The sequence below is a fragment of the Dromiciops gliroides genome, chromosome X, assembly GCF_019393635.1.
Source record: "Dromiciops gliroides isolate mDroGli1 chromosome X, mDroGli1.pri, whole genome shotgun sequence".
Taxonomy (NCBI): Eukaryota; Metazoa; Chordata; class Mammalia; order Microbiotheria; family Microbiotheriidae; genus Dromiciops; species Dromiciops gliroides.
Window position 1 is genome coordinate 81,317,317 of NC_057867.1, and position 17,721 is coordinate 81,335,037.

Consider the following 17,721-nt stretch of genomic DNA (forward strand, 5'->3'; position numbering starts at 1 on the left):
ATGAGAAAATGGCCAAGAAGGTACCAGTCAGTGCTGCTGGACAGAAGGGCCCCCATAAGATATGATCCCGCTGGCCCCCTCCCATTCACTCTAAGAGCCTTCGCCAATAGATGGTTTACGTTTCTATACTGCTTTACTCCCCATAGATCAGGGAAGCTAGGTGACTCAGTGGATAGAGCTCTGAACCCAGAGTCAGCAAGATCTGAGTTCAGATCTAGCCTCAGACTAGATATAGACTAGCTGTGTGACCTGAGTAAGTCACTTCACCCTGTTTACCTCAATTTCCTGATTTGTAAAATGAGCTAGAGAAGGAAATGGCAAACCATTCCAGTATCTCTGCCAAGAAAACCCCAAATGGGGTTACAAAGAGTCTGATACAACTGAATAACAAAAATATACAGAGCCATCCTACAGAAGAGAAAAACATTTAAAAATCAATTAAATGAATCCATACGTTTAAAATGTCTGAAAACAAATTCTTCCTGCCATCCCTGTGGACGTGTCACATTTGGAAAAGAACAGTAAGACTTGTCTTCCCCTTAAGGGCCATATATACTGAGTTTTGTATTAATAAGAGTTAATAAATGTTTCACAAATGCTTTTCCGGCCAATTTTGGACCAGTGAATATTATAACACAGTCTTTTGCTGACATATGGTGGTTAAGCAAAGTATTGCAGAATATTGTAGGATGGTCTTTGGTGACTTCTGGTGGCCAAACGGAGAAATTGCAGAATTTAGCACTTTGGTGCCATCTTGTGGAAATAAGAGATATTGCATTGTAGTTAAAGTTTGAGGCCAGAAGGGAATATATTATACAATTGAGATCCCTGTCTTTTCCCCGATGCAGATGTTATACTTTTAGGCCACCATGTCGTATCCAAATCTCCAACTCATTTCACACCCTATTTTCATTGAATTTTAGCCCATGTTACAGCTCCTTTCCTGGTTGAGCAGGCTGACTGGACCTAAATAAAATCCTAACTTTAAGAAATGAGAAGAGTAGTCAATTCCTTCAGTGTCACTATGGATTCTGACTAAATCATCAACATCAAAATTATCTGTTAAACTCTCGATAATATCAAAAGTCATCTGATGCAGGATGATACTTCAAAGCAGTGGTGACACCACTGAGCTGAGGTTACTCTCCTTTGTACTTAGGTAAAGATTTAAGGTTGTCCAAAAGTAGTCCAAAAGATTGAGGAGATAGTTACAAAAAAGACACATCTTTATTTTGAAGGAAATTTAGGGAAAACCTATCAACTTTGACAGAGACCTTACCCCTGAGAAATCAGGCACTCAGGTAAATATTTGTTCAGATGTCCAGCACTTGTTATTGTTGAGGTACTCAGTGATGTATGACTTTATGTGATGTCATGAATTTTTAACCGTGGAGTTTTCTTAGTGAATATACTGGAGTGCTCTGCTATTTTCTTCTCCAGTGTGTTCTCATTTTACAGATGAGGAACTGAATCAAATAAGGGTCAAGTGACTTGCCCAGGGTCACATATCTAATAAGTATCTCAGGCCAGAATTGATCTCAGATCTTTCTGGCTCCAAGTCCACTACTCTATCCAGTGGGCCACCTAACTACCCTGCCAGAGATACTAAAAACAAACCAACCAACCAAACACACTAGGTGTATACAAAATCAGAGTGTGAGGCTGCACCTGTAGACATTGCCCTCTGTAGTAGGGCTGGGAGACCAATCTGGCTTTTCTACTTCCAGTCCTCCTCTTTTTGCTGAGAGAAGGGATTCTTCCCTATTATGTTGATCACCCATTATTAAATTAGGATTAAGGCTGCTTCTCTCCATTTCCTCATTCATGAAGCAGCTCCTGTAAATCAGTCAATCTCTGAAGGACATTACTGATAAATAAATTTTCCAAATCCTCGGGGAACATGCTCCTTGATCCTAGGTGGGACCCTTATTTGAATTTAGAGCAATCTATTCTAGGTGGATTCCAGCCCTAAAGCCCTTGCAGGCCTGCATTGTGGTTTAAGGTAACCTTGCCAACCAGAGTGGTCTGGGGAGAGACGGATTCCTTTGTCCAGGTTCCTGGAGGTGGCTGAATCTCATAATCAAGCCAAGGTCGCAGCAGGAGGAGTCGAAGACTTTCAACCCACCTCTTCATTGGTATCCTCACCTCCGCATTAATTATTCACCACTCAGGGTTGATTTTCATCTTTCGGGGCACCTCCTTTGCCCATGTTATTTAAGCATTCAGTGATCTCCATGGTTTGGTCTTTGGTTACGGAGAGGGACCTTGGATCATCCATTTATTGATTATCAGCTAGTCTAATTAATAAACTGATTATTAGCTATCCCGAAACCACGTCTCTCAGGCTGCTCAATCGTCTCATTGCCCCTGAATGATGTTCTCCATCCCTCTCAAGTGATACACTCCATTCTGAACAAAGCCACCTTTCTCCTTGCAAACATTACCAACATTCTCAGATGTATGGTGTATATCTGTGGCCTTGGTTCTCCCTCTCTCCAGTCATTCTTTAAGGCCGTCAGTGGGTCCACAGGATCATAGGGCTCTAGATCGAGAGATAGGAGGGACCTCAAATACCATCCAGAGCAATCTCTCCATTTTACAGAGAAGATTTGCTCAAAGTCATACACGAGATTTTAGATTGAGAGCTCCAAGGGCAATCAGGGGTTATCTATCCAACCTACTCAATTTATAGATGAGGACACTGAGGCCCAGAGAGAAATGTCTTGGTTAAGGTAACACATAGATATATAGAACTGGTCCTGAAAGGGATTCCAGGGGCTTTGTAGTGAAACCTTCTCATTTTACTAATCTCGGAATGGAAGCTCAGAGGCCTTAAGTGACTTGCTCAGGCTTACACAAGGCCATCACTGCCAGTTCCAGGATTTGAGCCCAGGGCTCTTTGACCCCAAATCCAGGCTCCTTTCATGCTACCCCCAAAATGCCCCACTTCCTCTTTCTGTGTCCAGGTAAAGAGTGTTGTTGCCATCAAGCAATGTCTAACTTGGTGACTTCAAGCTCAGTGAAAGTGGGAAGGAGAACAAAGTTCAGGGAGGCAGGCTGGGACAACGCTTTCCAGAGAGTGCTGTTGATTTAATCCTCACCTTACCTCTGTCTCATTCTCTACCTTCTCCTCTCCACAGAGCCTAGCCTTGTCCTGTACAGGCACAAAGGGCTCAACGAAGCGGGTTTTTCTAGAGTGAACTGACTTAAAAGCCAATGGACAAGGAACTGATAACTCAGATTTTCTGTGGGCATCATCCACTCGGTGTTTACTCGAATCTAGAAAGTAGAACAAGTACTGTGTTGAAGTCCAGATCAGCTCTTTTCTAATCATAGCAGATTCACTGTCAGTGGCTCTTTGGTCTTCTGAGACTGGTCACCTGGCAGCAAAGGGCAGCGGCATTATGTGATCCATTATTCTGTATCTATATCACAGTGGCTGTAGAAAGAAGGAGCTTTTCTGGGAAGTGATCACCCCAGACCCAGGTTTTGTACACATTCTGTATTTTTCCTCTTTGACACCAATACTTGATGCACTGATGCCTATGGGAATCCTCAGATATGTGGGGCTGGGTGAGAAGGAGATGTTGCATCCCCATCAGACTCTGGTAGGCAGAATGGTTTCCAGAGAACCACAGGCTAGTAGTGCTACCATGTCACTGCAGGCCCCTCTGATGCCTAAGTGAGTATTACTGGATTCACTTCTTTCCATGATAGGATGCCTGCAGGGGATTTATATCATCTTTGGTGCCAAAATGATCATTTTTATATCTGTTCCTGTCTCATAATGTACGCTGCGGCATCAGTCTTTTCAAAGCTCTCAGATCAGCCTGAGGCAAACCTGGGGTAAAGAAAGTGACACGTTCAGGAGAGAGTATTATGTAGACAGGAAGCCAAAGAATTCCGTTCAGGCCAATAAGGATTTAGTGAGTGCTTAGTCATGGAACCTTTCCATTTAGGGGAAGTTTTTTTTCCTTTAACACCCCAAAACCCAAACTGTTCCTTGTACCTTTACTCTTAGAACTTGTAGAGAGATAAGAGCATCCTAGTGAGATGAGAGAAGAGAAAGCAGCAGGACCTAGTAGCTACAGCCCTGAATTTTAAGTAGGAAAGCCCAATTGGGGTTAAGTGACTTGCCCAGGGTCACACACCTAGTAAGTGTTAAGTGTCTGAGGCCGGATTTGAACTCAGGTCCTCCTGACTCCAGGGCCGGTGCTCTATCCACTGTGCCATCTAGCTGCCCCTTGTAACATCGATTTTTAAAACTTTGTGTTCTGAATTCTCTTCCTCCCTCTCTCCTCCCCCCCCCTTAAGAACACAAGCAATTCAATGTGAGTTATACACACATGGTCATGCAAAACATTACCACCTTAGGCAGGTTGTGAAAGAAAAGACAAAAAAAAACTTAAGAAAAAGGACCAAAAAATTATGCTTCAATCTGTATTCAGACACCATCGGTTCTTTCTCTGGAGATGGACTGCATTTTTCATAAGTCCTTCAGAGTTGTCTTGGATCATTGTATTGCTGAAAATAGCTAAGTCATTCACAGCTGATCATCTTCCAATATTGCTGTTATGTTGTATACAGTACATGTCACTTTGCCTCACCTCATGGAAGTCTTTCCAGGTTTTTCTGATAGCATCCTGCTCATCATTTCTTATAGCACAATAGTGTTCCATCATCATCTCATCCCACAATTTGTTCAGCCATTTTCCAATTGACGGGCATCTCCTCAATTTCGAATTCAACTTTTTGGATACTGACCTAGTAGTGCTATTACTAGGTCAAAGAGTATGCATGCCATTATAGCCCTTTGGCCATAGTTCCAATTTGCTCTAAGGAATGTTTGAATCAGTTTACAACTTCACCAAGAGTGCATTAATGTCTCTTTTTCCCCATATCCTCTACAAAATTTATCATTTCCCTCTGCTTTCCTATTATGCAATCCAATACATATGAAGTAGTACCCCGGAATTGTTTTGAGCTGCATCTCTCCAATCAGTAGTGAGTTAGAACATTTTTTTTTCATATGCCTATAGGGCGTTTTGATTATTTCATCTGAAAACTTCATATCATTTGATCATCTATCAAATTGAGAATGGCTCTTATTTTAACAAATTTGACTCAGTTCTCCATATGTTTGAGAAATGAGGCCTGTTAGACAAAGTCACTTAAAGTTGCTTTTCACAGTTACTATTGCTAACTGCATTTCCCTCCATCCTATTCCCTCCCCATGATATTTACTCTATTTTCTATCTTCTTTCACCATGTTCCTCTTTAACTGCCCCCTCCCCCAATTTGCCCTCCCTTCTATGACATCCCCCTCCCCCATCCCCTTCCCCTCCAACTTTCCTGCAGGGTAAGATAGATTACTATACCCAACTGAATGTGAATGTCATTCCTTCTTTGAGCCCATTCTGATGAGAGCAAGGTTCACTCACTCTCCAGCACCATCCCCTTCACTGTATAAGCTTTTTCTTGTTCTTTTATATGAGATACTTTATTCCTTTCCACCTCTCCCTTTCCTTTTCTCCCAGTGCATTCCTCTCACCCCTTAATTTTATTATTATTATTATTTTAAAGATATCATCCCTTCATATTTCAACTCACACTTGTGGCCTGTCTACATCTTCTCTATGCAGGTGCCCTAATAATGAGAAAGTTCTTATGAGTTACAAGTATCGTCTTCCCATGTAGGAATGTCCACAGTTTAACCTTGTAATATCCCTTATGATTTCTTTTCCCTGTTTACCTTTTGATGTTTCTCTAGGGCCTCGTGTTTGAAAGTCAGACTTTCTATTCAGTTCAGGGCTTGTCATCAAGAATGCCTGAAAGTCCTCTCTTTCATTGAATTCCCATTTTTTTCCCCTGAAGGACTCTATTCAGTTTTTCTGGGTAGGTGATTCTTGGTTGTAATCCCAGTTCCTTTGCCCTCTGGAATATCATATTCTAAGCCCTCCAATCCTTTATTGTAGAAGCTGCTAGGTCTTGTGTTATCCTGACTGTGGCTCCACAATATTTGAATTTTTTCTTTCTGGATGCTTGCAATATTTTCTCCTTGACCTGGGAGCTCTGGAAGGGGATGCTACTTTTATAAGAGAATTTACAGAAAGAGTGTTCCCTGCCTTTAAAGTATCTGCTAATTGTATCCAAAACTGTTTTCTCCATCCCAGGGGAGTTGGCTTGTTGGCCAACCATCCGGGTAATGGGTTGAAATCCTGTTTTTTGACTCTTCCCTCAGAAACCATAAGCATCAGGTTCGATATTCCTCTGGTGGGAGGGTGGCAGTTGGGGGGAAAGTGTAGCTGAACATCCTGGACGGAGCTAATAGGGAAACCTTGCATCTGTTCATCAGGTATTCCTAGGCCATAAACCCAGCATGCCACAATGTTTCCTGCTGAGGAAACCACCTCAGTAGGTCTCAGTAGTGTATTCGGCTTTTGTGATAGAGCCCACTGGAGGACTCAGACCAGGGCTGCCCCAAGAGGATTCATATCTTCAACAGTAACCTCATGGTAACGTGAGGGGCAGTTGCCAGTGGTGAACTAATGGGACATGTCATAGTCAGGTAAATCAAGGAAACCATCCAGAGAAAGATCAGGAGGCAGACATTCTTAATTAATTAGTTTAATCAGTTAAGCAAATGAGCAATTAAGTAAGGATCATCTCCTTCTCCCCCCCACCCCATTTCCTTATCTGCCTCTGATGGTCAGGGTCCAGTGGCTTCCTGTCCCACTAATCTGAACATTTCTTTCTTTCTTTCACCAGCTACTGCATATTGTCTATCACCTGAGCCACTATCTTTTCAGGAACACACCTCTCACTCCCTGAATCTTTCCACCCTGTTGTTCCACTCACCTCTGTAGGTGAATGAACAAGGACAGAGTAATTTCCTAACGACTCCCCTGCTCCCTGTGGGTTCCCCTTGGTTGCGGGTCAGATGCTTGGGGGGGAAATGGATGATTCTGGGAAGAGAAAATACTATGGATACCTTCTCCATATGAATGATTGTAATAAAGTGGCTGTGAGGCTTCAGGGCATCTTAGTTGTTGTTGGCACCCCTGTATTTGTGGAAGGTGTAACCCCCATTTTCTCATGTTTTGGTGGAAAAAACAGGGAAGTCTAGACACAGATTTATACAACCAGAACCATCTGTCCTCTGCGCTATGAGTTCCAGTATTGGCTTTTTTTGTTCTGTCTCCTTTTCCATCCTCTCACACAGGGTTTACAAGGAGAGAAGATAGGGGTGACTGTCTATTTTTCAGCATTGCCCTGTTGAGAGTGAAGAGTGCTCTTGGCAGTCTGTCAGTCCAGCATTTCAGAATTTTCTTAGGGTCCAGTGTCTTTAGGGCTTAGTGGAGCAGGCTGTTCCATCATTGTGTGGTTCGTATTATTTGTGAGTGAGGGGGGACATGGAATAGACATATGATATGTCTCATGGTTTGAGTCATGAGGGAGTGGCTGCTGATGGGGCTGCCATTGTCTGAACTCAGCACCAGGTTGGACAAGTAGTGAGGAAGGGAAACCTCATCAGCCAGCCAATGCCCTGGCACAGGCATCAGAACATACCCGAGGCCTCTTTATTGTGCTCATAGCCCTGGATAGTCCATTGGCCAGCAGGGACTGTGGATGGGTACCACAGTCATCATGGGTGATGTGGAGGCTTCTCTTAGGGGTCCTCTGCTGCAGAGTTTTCACATTACCATGGACCAAAATTCAATAAACTTTCATTCAGTACCTACTATGTGCTAGGTGCTGTGTTTGCAGCTGCAGATACAAAGAAAGGCATAAGACAGTCCCTGCCCTCAAGGCACACACAACCTAATGGGGAAAGACCACATAGAAAAGGAAATGGAAGAGGAGGCCGGGGAGGAGGTTACCTGGTGGGGAGTGGGGAGACACACTAAGGTGCTACAGTCAGGTCGGGAATGATTGGAGGACATAAGAGTTTCTGAGCAGATTTCATCTTAAGGATCAGCCAGTTTTAGATCACAAAGCCCAGGAAAGCAGCCAAGTGGAAACTGATGAGATGGATTCTCTGGGGGTTCTCCTTATATGGTGGAGAATCTGGGTGGAGCTCCCAGATGTCTACCCCACTATACCAAGCAGAGGGAGGGAGCAGGCCCAGTGCCAGGGAGTCCTGTGCTGAGGAGGTGTGTTTCCCAACGGATTTCATTTTTGTGATGAAAGGATGAGTTTTTACAGATCGTGAAGTCCAAGATTTTCATTCTCAGGAGAATGGGCACTTGCAAGTAAGTGCTACAGCCAGCAAGTGCAAAGCATAGGGGCTCACAGGCCCCCTTTATCCCTAGTCCCTAAGGGAAAATGGAAGCTCCCCATGTTCATCACTGTCCTATTACTTGTGGGTTACAATCTAAGGGCAAAAGCTAGCTAAGGGGAATGCAATATTCTTTATCTTAATTTTCCATAATTCTTCTTTGAGTTCTTAGTCAATAGGGAGGTGCCACAGGGACATTTCTTCAATCCTCCCCCATATGGAGACAGCACAGGAGTGCACCTAGTTGAGACCAGCTCAGGGCTACTTAAACCATGCGATCTGTCTGCCTGAGGGGAGGGGGACCAAGACCCAAGTCCTCAAACAGGCCCAGAGGAGTACAATTTGATCAGTATTGATGTGGCGGTGGTGTTTTACTGAGAGGAGACCATTACTCCTTTCCTCACATGGGGCAAGTGCAAGAAAGGCATTCAGGATGGCACATAGGTTGAAAGCCTGGGTGTCTTGGGAAGTTGGTGTTGCCCACAACAGGAATATTGGATTTTGAAAGTAGGAAATTTGGGGGGGGGTGACCTCAGTTTGGGCATCTTGAGTTGAAGATGTCTACAGGCCAAACAATTCAATCCATCTTAAAGGCAATTGGAGTTGCTAGACTGGAAGTAGGTACAGAGATTGCTGTTGTTTGCTCTTTTCAGTCTTGTCTGACTCTTCGTGACCCCATTTGGGGTTTTCTTGGCACAGATACTGGAGTGGTCTGCCATTTCCTTCTCCAGCTCATGTTACAGACGAGGAACTGAGGCAAACAGGTTCAGGTGACTTGCCCAGGGTCAGTCACACCACTAAAAAGTGTCTGAAGTCAGATTTGACGTCAGAAAAATGAGTCTTCCTGACTTCAAACCTGGCAGTCTATCCACTTCACCACCTAGCTGCCCTGGAGAGTCTGGGGTTAGATGAAAAAATAGGAGAATCATCTGCATAGAGATGATAACTGAATCCATAGATCTGGATGCAGTCACCAAGTGAATAGAATATAAGAAGAAGAGATGAGGGCTCTGGGGCAGCTGCTTGTAACACAATCACCATTAGTGGGTATGACCTGGATGAAAGTTGAGTAAAGGAGATCCAGAGGGAGGGGTCAGCTAGGTAGGTGGAGAACCAGGAGGAGAACAGTTTCAGGAAAACTAGGAAGGAAGAGAATATCAAAGGGAAGAAGGTGACAGACAGTGTCAGTGGGTCGCCTACCGTATGGCATTATACTGTATTTCCCCCTCGTATTTCTAGGTCACCTTTTCTGTTGCCCCCATTTTGGGCATTTGTGCATGTCCATCTCTGGTCATGGACTTGATTTGTCTGTCTTCATAGAGATTTGTCTCTGGTGAATTATGGGTTCTCTAGTTCCATTCTGCTTCCTAGGACACATCTGCTACTTGCTATGCTACTGGGCTTGGCTGACATGTGTAGTGTGAGATTTAAAATTGGATATTAGATCATAAATCTCCCCTCTTTAACCTTTCCCTTAATTTATCTCCCAGACTAGTAAATGGAAGAAGCTTCTGGTTTTCTAGTTAGAGCTTTTATTGTATGGTAGTTACCAGGTGATGTTGATTAGAGGGATAGGAAAGTAGAAATACAATACAAATCGTCTTAAGTCTAAGCTTAGTCTATATTCCGTATAAAACTCACCAAAAGCCCAAGGCCACCTTTGGGGAGAGAGAGAGACTGAGTCAAGCACGTGCTGCTGCTAACCGCGAGCCGGGCCGAGTCAAACTCCCGTCAGCGTCTGTCTGTGCAGCTCAGTCAGGAGACCAGCAGAGCAGGAAAAAAGATCCCACTTCCGTTCTCTCCTTGCCTTTTAAGCTCGCACCCCGGAAGTTGAGTGCGTAGCAGGCAGTCTGACATGCGCAGCAGGAGGACTGGTGTGCGGAGCTCATGCCATTGGTCTCCTCCCCGAAAGGGTGGTCCTTAAAAAACTGGCGTCTCTCCATTATCGATAACCAACTGTTAAAACTTGTTACCACAGTAGGATGCTTTTCCCCTCCATCCTCTCACTACTGTTTAGTTCAAGACCCTTTTGATTGCATGTGTAAGACTCCAGTTAAATATACGTAATCCTTGTTAGCAAAGTCAGTGTCTTATGGAGACTATTTCTATCCTGTGAAGACTTGGGTAAGAATCAGATAGTGTTCCTGAAACTATATCTCTGACAAGGGGCCAACCAGGTTTTGATTGAAATGTCCCTCATACTGGGGACAGCTAGCTGGCTCAGTGGGGAGAGTCCCTGGCCTGGAGTCAGGAAGACCTGTGTGCAAATGGGACCTCAGACACTCATTAGCTAGGTGATCCTGGGCTAGTCACTTAACCTCCATTTGCCTCCACTCCTTCATTTGTGAAATGGGGAAAATGATAGTAACTATCTCCCAGGTTGTTGGGAGGATCAAAATGAGGCAATAATTGTTTTGTTTTGTTTTGTTTTGTTTAGTGAGGCAATTGGGGTTAAGTGACTTGCCGGTGCTCTATCCACTGTGCCACCTAGCCACCCCATGAGGCTATAATTGTAAAGTGCTTAGAATAGTGTCTGTCACATAGTAAGTGTGCACTCTGTCTCTCTCTGTATGTCTTTCTCTCTGCCTCTCTGTTAGCTATTTACAAGGCTCACCAACTCCCAACTCCAGGCATTTAAAAAATGTTTTTGTTGATATTGTCTGTATCTATCACAGTCATTCCATATTATTCCGCCCCTTCCTCCAGAGCCTTCCCACATCTGTACAACTGAATGGCTACATTGAGAAAGCGTGCAGGACATAACACTTCTTTGTCTTCCACCTCCCCAGAGGGATAGGTTTGGAGTGTATTCTCATCTCTTCATTTCAGTCCTGTTTGATCTTTATAGTTTTGTTACATGTACTTTTGATTTGGGGTGGGGGGGGTCATTTTTTTTCACTTATGTTGTATATTGAACTGAGCAGGGCCTTAAATCAGAAAGTCAGGTCTTGAAGAAACATGAGAAAATTTATTAACCAAGGTGGAAGGGGCCTTTAGAACATGGACTATTAGCCCTGGAAACGAACCAAGCACATAGAATGTGTAACATCAGACCTGGGAGGGACATTAGAGTATCAAGTTAGAGGCTATAGACCATCGAATTTTTTTTTTGTGGGGCAATGGGGGTTAAGTGACTTGCCCAGGGTGACATAGCTAGTAAGTGTCAAGTGTCTGAGGCCGGATTTGAACTCAGGTACTCCTGAATCCAGGGCCGGTGCTTTATCCACTGCGCCACCTAGCCGCCCCGACCATCGAATTTAAGAACCAAAAACATCCTGAGAGGGGAAGGGTTTGGAGAATAAGCATTTTTATAGTATCCCTTATGTTCCAAGCACTGTGATAGGCACTTTCCAGATACTATCTCATCTGATATTCACAACAACCCTGCAAGGTATGTGCTGTTATTATCCCATTTCACAATTAAGGAAACTGAGGCCAACACAGGGGCAGAGGCTTGCTCAGGGTCACACAGCTAGTAAGTGCCTGAGGCCAGATTAGAACTCAGGTTTTCCTGACTCCATGCCCAGCACTCCATCCATTGAGCCACCTGTCTGCAGAGCATGGACCATTCAAAGGTGTAAGAGAATGGAGAGAATCCAACATAGAGCTGAAGGCGCCTTAGAATATGAAATATAAAAGCTGGCAGAGACCTTAGAAATAATCTATGACAAAATACTCGTGTTCTTGATAGGACGACTGAGGCCCAAAGAAGAATGTGACTTGCTTAGTGAGCACTGCCCAAATTACCGGAAGCTCAGAGATTCAATCCCATGTCTTTATTGTAAGTGCAGTACCCTTTCTTTTTCTTTTTTTTTTTAAGTGCTTTTTGCTTCTTTTTTTCCAGTCTTAATAGTATTTTATTTTTTCCAGTTACACGTAAAGATAGTTTTCAACATTCGTTTTTATACAATTTTGAGTTCAAAATTTTTCCCCCTCCCTGTCTTCCCTCCCCAAGAGAGAAAGCAATCTGATCTAGGTTATATATGTACAATCACATTAAACATATTTCTGCATTAGTCTTGTTGTGAAAGAAGAATCAGAACAAGAGGGAAAAACCTCAGAGAAGAAAAAATGTAGAAATAATATGGTTCTGGGGAACGGCTGAACAAGTTGTGGTATATGAATGTAATGGAATTCTATTGTGCTGTAAGAAACGATGAGCAGGAGGAGTTCAGAGAAACCTGGAAGGACTTGCATGAACTGATCATGAGTGAGATGAGTAGAACCAGAATAACACTATACACAGTATCATCAACATTATGCGCTGATCAACTGTGATAGACTAGATTCTTCTCACCAATCCAACGGTACAAGAAAGTTGCAAAGGACTCGTGATGGAAAGGGAACAAAAAAGGAATTGTGGAATATTGATGTTGCGTGGACCATACTATTTCTTTTGGTTTTGGCGCTGTTGTTTTCCTTTTTTGAGGTTTTTCCTTTCTGCTCTGATACTTCTGTTATAACATGACTAATGCAGAAATATGTTTAATGTGATATATATATATATATATATATATATAAAACTATATCAGATTACCTGCTGTCTAGGGAAGGGGGGGAGACAGGGGAGGGAGGGAGAAAAATTTGAAATTGGAAATCTTATGTTGAAAACTATCTCTACATGTAGCTGGAAAATAATAAAATACTTTTATTTAAAAAAAACAAACAAAAGGATCCTATTTAAGTTTTAGTTAATCAGGAATTGCGATGAGCTAGAATAGTCTATTGCCTTAGCACTCTGCTTAATTGAGCTTTAACTGTACTTTGCATTAGATGAACCACAAGCAGCCTAGATGGTATTAGTTTAGGGCCTTTGTCACCTCATCTTTAATTCCTTTGGGTCTGCTAATTAAAATGTGGATCTATTAATTGGTTCTAAGTTTTTCTATTTTAGATCATTGGACAAGTGTGTGTGTGTGAAGAGATGGCAATAGTTACTGGTAGAGGGACTATTTCCTCTGATGAGATTGGAGAACTGTTGAAATATGGAAATGTGTTTTGTACTCGAGTTCAATGTCTTCTGATTCTTTGGGATTTTTTTCTTTTATCTCCATTATTATCCATCATTTCTATTTATTGATGTTTTATTGATGCCTTTTTATATCAAGCATTTTGTGACACACACACACACACACACACACACACACAAAAGAGCAAGAAATAATATGGTTCAATCTGCATTCAGATTTCACAGGTGTTTGTTTTTGGTTTTTTTCCTGGATGTGGAAAGCATTTTCCATCATTAGTCCTTTCTAAATTTCTTGTGTGAGGTTTAAAATCCAATGGGGGGAGGCAGAGATTGCCCCCGCAGCTATTCCACTTGGATTGGGGCTGGGGCTGGGGCTGGGGCTGGAGGGGGCTCTGCGCAGTCCCTGACCTGCGCGCTCCCTCCCCTCCCTCCGCTCCCTCCGCTCCCGCCCCTCCCTCTCCGCCCTCAGCTCGGCCCCGCCCCCGTACGTCAGTGGTTACGCGATTCACGGCTGACGTTTTCCTCGCTCAGCGTCAGTGCCGGGAGGGTCCCGGCGGCCTAGAGGAGAGGAAGAAGAGGAGAAGGAGAAGAAGGCAGGGCCGGAGCCGTTCCTCCTGAGCCGGTGACTCGGTGGGCTCGCGGCGATGCGGTTCCGTTTCGGGGTGGTGGTGCCTCCCGCCGTGGCCCAGGGCCGTCCGCAGGTGCTGGTGATGGGCTCTCCGCCCGAGCTGGGGCGTTGGGCGCCTCAGAAGGCCGTGCCCATGAAGCGGGCGGGCGTCGGGGTCGGGCCCGAGGCGATACGCGGGCTGCAGGAGCCAGGCCTGTGGCTCGCGGAGGTGGAGCTGGTCGGGGAGCTCCCGGCGGAAGCCCAGGGGCAGCAGCAGCAGCAGGGAGAGCAACCGCAGCAGCAGGGAGAGCAACCGCAGCTGGTGGAGGTGTGGCTGCCGCAGGAGCCGCAGATGCAGGAGGAGGAGGAGGAGGAGGAGGAGGAGGAGGAGGAGGAGGAGGAGGAGGAGGAGGAGGAGGAGGAGGAGCCGCAGATGCAGGAGGAGGAGATGGAGGAGGAGATGCAGGAGGAACCGCAGCAACAGCAGGAGCAGCTGTGGCCGCAACCACAGCAGCAGGGGCAGCTGTGGCCCCAACCGCAGCAGCAGGGGCAGCTGTGGCCCCAACCGCAGCAGCAGGAGCAGCTGTGGCCCCAACCTCAGCAGCAGGGGCAGCAGGGGCAGCAGTGGCAGCAGTGGCGGCAGCAGGGGCAGCAGCAGCCACAGCAGGAGCAGCAGCAGCAGCAGGAGGAGGAGCAGGAGCAGCAACAGGAGGAGCAGGAGCAGCAGCAGGAGCAGCAGCACCAGCCAGAGCAGGAGCCAGAGCAGCAGGCACAGCAGGAGGAGCAGCAGCCACAGCAGGAGCCAGAGCAGCAGGCACAGCAGGAGCAGCAGGAGCAGCAGCCACAGCAGGAGGAGCAGCAGCCACAGCAGCAGCAGCAGCCTCGGCATTGGTGGCAGCAGGGACAACAGCAGCGGGCTCAGAATTGGTGGCAGCAGGGGCAGCCACAGCAGCAGGCACAGCAGGAGCCAGAGCAGCAGCCACAGCAGGAGCAGCAGCAGCAGCAGCAGCAGCAGCCTCGGCATTGGTGGCAGCAGGGGCAGCAGCATCGGGCTCAGAATTGGTGGCAGCAGGGGCAGCAGCAGCAGCAGGAGCCACAGCAGCAGGCCCAGCAGGAGCAGCAGCAGCAGCCACAGCCTCGGCATTGGTGGCAGCAGGGGTGGCAGCAGCGGGCTCAGCATTGGTGGCAGCAGGGGCAGGAGCAGCAGGAGCCAGAGCAGCAGGCCCAGCAGCAGCAGCCTCAGCAATGGTGGCAGCAGGGGCAGCAGCAGCAGGCTCAGTATTGGTGGCAGCAGGGGCAGCAGCCGCAGCAGCAGGAGCCACAGCAGCAGGAGCCACAGCAGCAGGAGCCACAGCAGCAGGACCAGCAGGAGCAGCAGCAGCAGCAGGAGCAGCAGGAGCAGCAGCAGGGGCAGCAGCAAGGGCAGCAGGAGCAGCAGCCTGGGCAGCAGGAGCAGCAGCCTCCGCAGCAGGAAATGAGGTTACAGCTGCAGCTGCTGCCACCACCACCACCACCACCCAAGGTGGCAGTGCCCGATGTCCTCGCTACGTTCTGTTACAAGTTCCTAAAGAAGGAGCCAGGAGGAGAGTTCTCCTTCGAAGGTAATGGTCCTCAATATGAGCGCTACAGTATTTACTCCGAAAGCAACATGGTAGATGGCGTGTACTGTCTCCCAATTGCACACTGGATTGAGGCCGCTGGGCATAGGGATGATTTCAGTTGTAACATTGCAGGCCATCAAGCCATGCATTATTCACAAATCCTCCCAAACCTCTTTTTAGGAAGCTGCCCTCGCCAGTTGGAGCATGTAACTATCAAGATAAAGCGTGAATTAAGGGTGACAGCAGTAATGAATTTTCAGACCGAAGGGGATATTCTGCAGAATTCATCAGGCTGCAATCCCTACCCAGAGCCCATGAGCCCAGGCACCATGATCAGGCTCTATAAAGAAGAAGGAATTGAGTACATATGGTTGCCTCCACCAGACGGGAGTACTGAAGGGACAGTGAAGATGTTGCCTCAGGCCGTCTCTTTCCTCCACTGCCTACTTCAGAAAGGTCACACCGTCTACATACACTGCAATGCTGGTATTGGAAGATCCTCGGCTGTCGTGTGTGGCTGGCTCAAATATGTCATGGGCTGGAAGCTGAGGAAGGTGCAGTACTTCCTCATGGTCAAAAGGCCTGCTGTGCATATCGATGAAGAGGCTCTGTCACGTGCAGAAGGAGATTTCAATCAGAGATTTGGGAAGCTTTGTCTCCCCTTAAGTAATCTTAATGTGTAAAACCACCAGCTTTTCCCTAAAAGCTCCTGTCAGATAATCATAAGATGATTTGAAGACAGAATCTTGTTAAACAGTATTGTGGTATGCTTTGATACTACTATTTATTGTTGTTGTTATTGTTGTTATTATTATTATTAGTCAGAAATCTATTTTCTCTGGAGCACCTTTTAAAGAATCGAATGAATTGCACAAGGAAGAGCAGAAGTTCTCTGGACTCTGCCTTCTCAGTCTCATGTGGTACGATAAGGTAACAGACACCATTGTCAATACCTGCAGTCAGGCTCCTCCTTTTGGTTGACCTACCCACAGGTGGTTTTCTTAAAAATTCATGACCACAACCACCTTTTCTTGTTGTATTGTGTGTAACTATTTGCTGTCTGGAAAAGCTATCATTATACAGATTTCTTTTCTTTCGTCAAAAGTAGCAAAGAAGGACCTACTGCTTTGTAAATGGAAGTCATCTGACCTGCTACTAAGCAAGCGCCAGGGCTGGAGGATGGGGGTTCTGTAAATCTCTGCTGAATGGAATAGAATTGAATTTCTTGTTCTGTAGAGGAAGGGTGTATTGATTTGCCACAATTCTTATGGCAGAGATTAACTTTTTTTTTCCTCATGAACCCCTTAGGAAGTCTATTGGAAACTATGGACCTTTTCTCTTAAAAATGATATGTTAAAATGCACAATATATAATACAAAAGATTACAAAGGAAACCACTTATATGGAAATAAACTCCTCAAAATGTTTTTTTAATATTATTTTAAAAGTTCACAGAACCCCAAGGTTAAAAAACCCCGCTATGGGGAAATTGGGTTTAGCACTCTGATAAGTCTGTGAAAAGTCTAGGAAAATTACGACTTTATGTGAAACTGGCTCTTGACTGTGTGTGAAGATAAGGGAACTTGGTAGACGTCCAGGGGTCGACTCCATTGACTTAGTAGTGTTTGAATTGGGTGTGAATGGGGAACTACGAAGTGCCCACTTAAAGGTGATTGGATTTTAGCCACTAGCCAACACTGAGGTCAGTGTGTTTTCAGAGGCTATGGACTGAGACATCAAGTGTTCTTAGAGGCTATGGACTGTGCCATCAACAGGAGACTGCTCTCAACCAAGCAACTTGAAGACCCTCCCATTTCTGGGAGGAGGACACGAAGTAGGAATCAGACACTGCGGGACAGAATCTGCCTCTTTTTGTTTGAGACATGGGGGTGGTGGCAGAATTTCACGTGGGCGGTTAGGAAGGCAAGGATTTCCATGCTATAAGGAATCTGTTCTCAATCTTTCTCTCTCTTTACTATCTTATGTGTTTTAATAAATCCTTAAAAGCTTAAACTCTTGGTGAATTTATCAGTGATTTTAGCCAGTTTTCCCCACAACTGGGGGAACAGATTAGAACCCACATTGAGGTTTTTAAACAACACAGTTTGGCTGACCACGAAGAGGAAAGCTGAACCTCCGTCTTCTGATCGCCCGGTTGGGCATGCAGGGATCTCCTACGTGCAGCCCAGTCACCATGGGTGGAGGGGTGGGCCAGGAGCAGGAGGGGGACAGGTGTGGCCACTTTGAGGGGAGCGGCCGAGCCCCA

The 17,721-nt window shown here is 45.7% G+C and overlaps 1 protein-coding gene and 1 long non-coding RNA gene across 2 annotated transcripts in view; both read left to right on the plus strand.

The window, feature by feature from the left end:
• The window catches only part of LOC122733798, a 111,419-nt gene that overhangs the window by 22,123 nt on the left and 71,575 nt on the right, over nt 1-17,721 (plus strand). The gene's annotated exons all lie outside the window — the stretch shown is intronic.
• Nucleotides 13,759-17,468, plus strand: LOC122733793 (laforin-like). Its single transcript, XM_043974497.1, has 2 exons — nt 13,759-14,176; nt 15,377-17,468. Exons 1-2 carry the CDS (start codon nt 13,892-13,894, stop codon nt 16,136-16,138), a joined length of 1,047 nt encoding a protein of 348 aa, XP_043830432.1. The 5' UTR covers nt 13,759-13,891; the 3' UTR covers nt 16,139-17,468.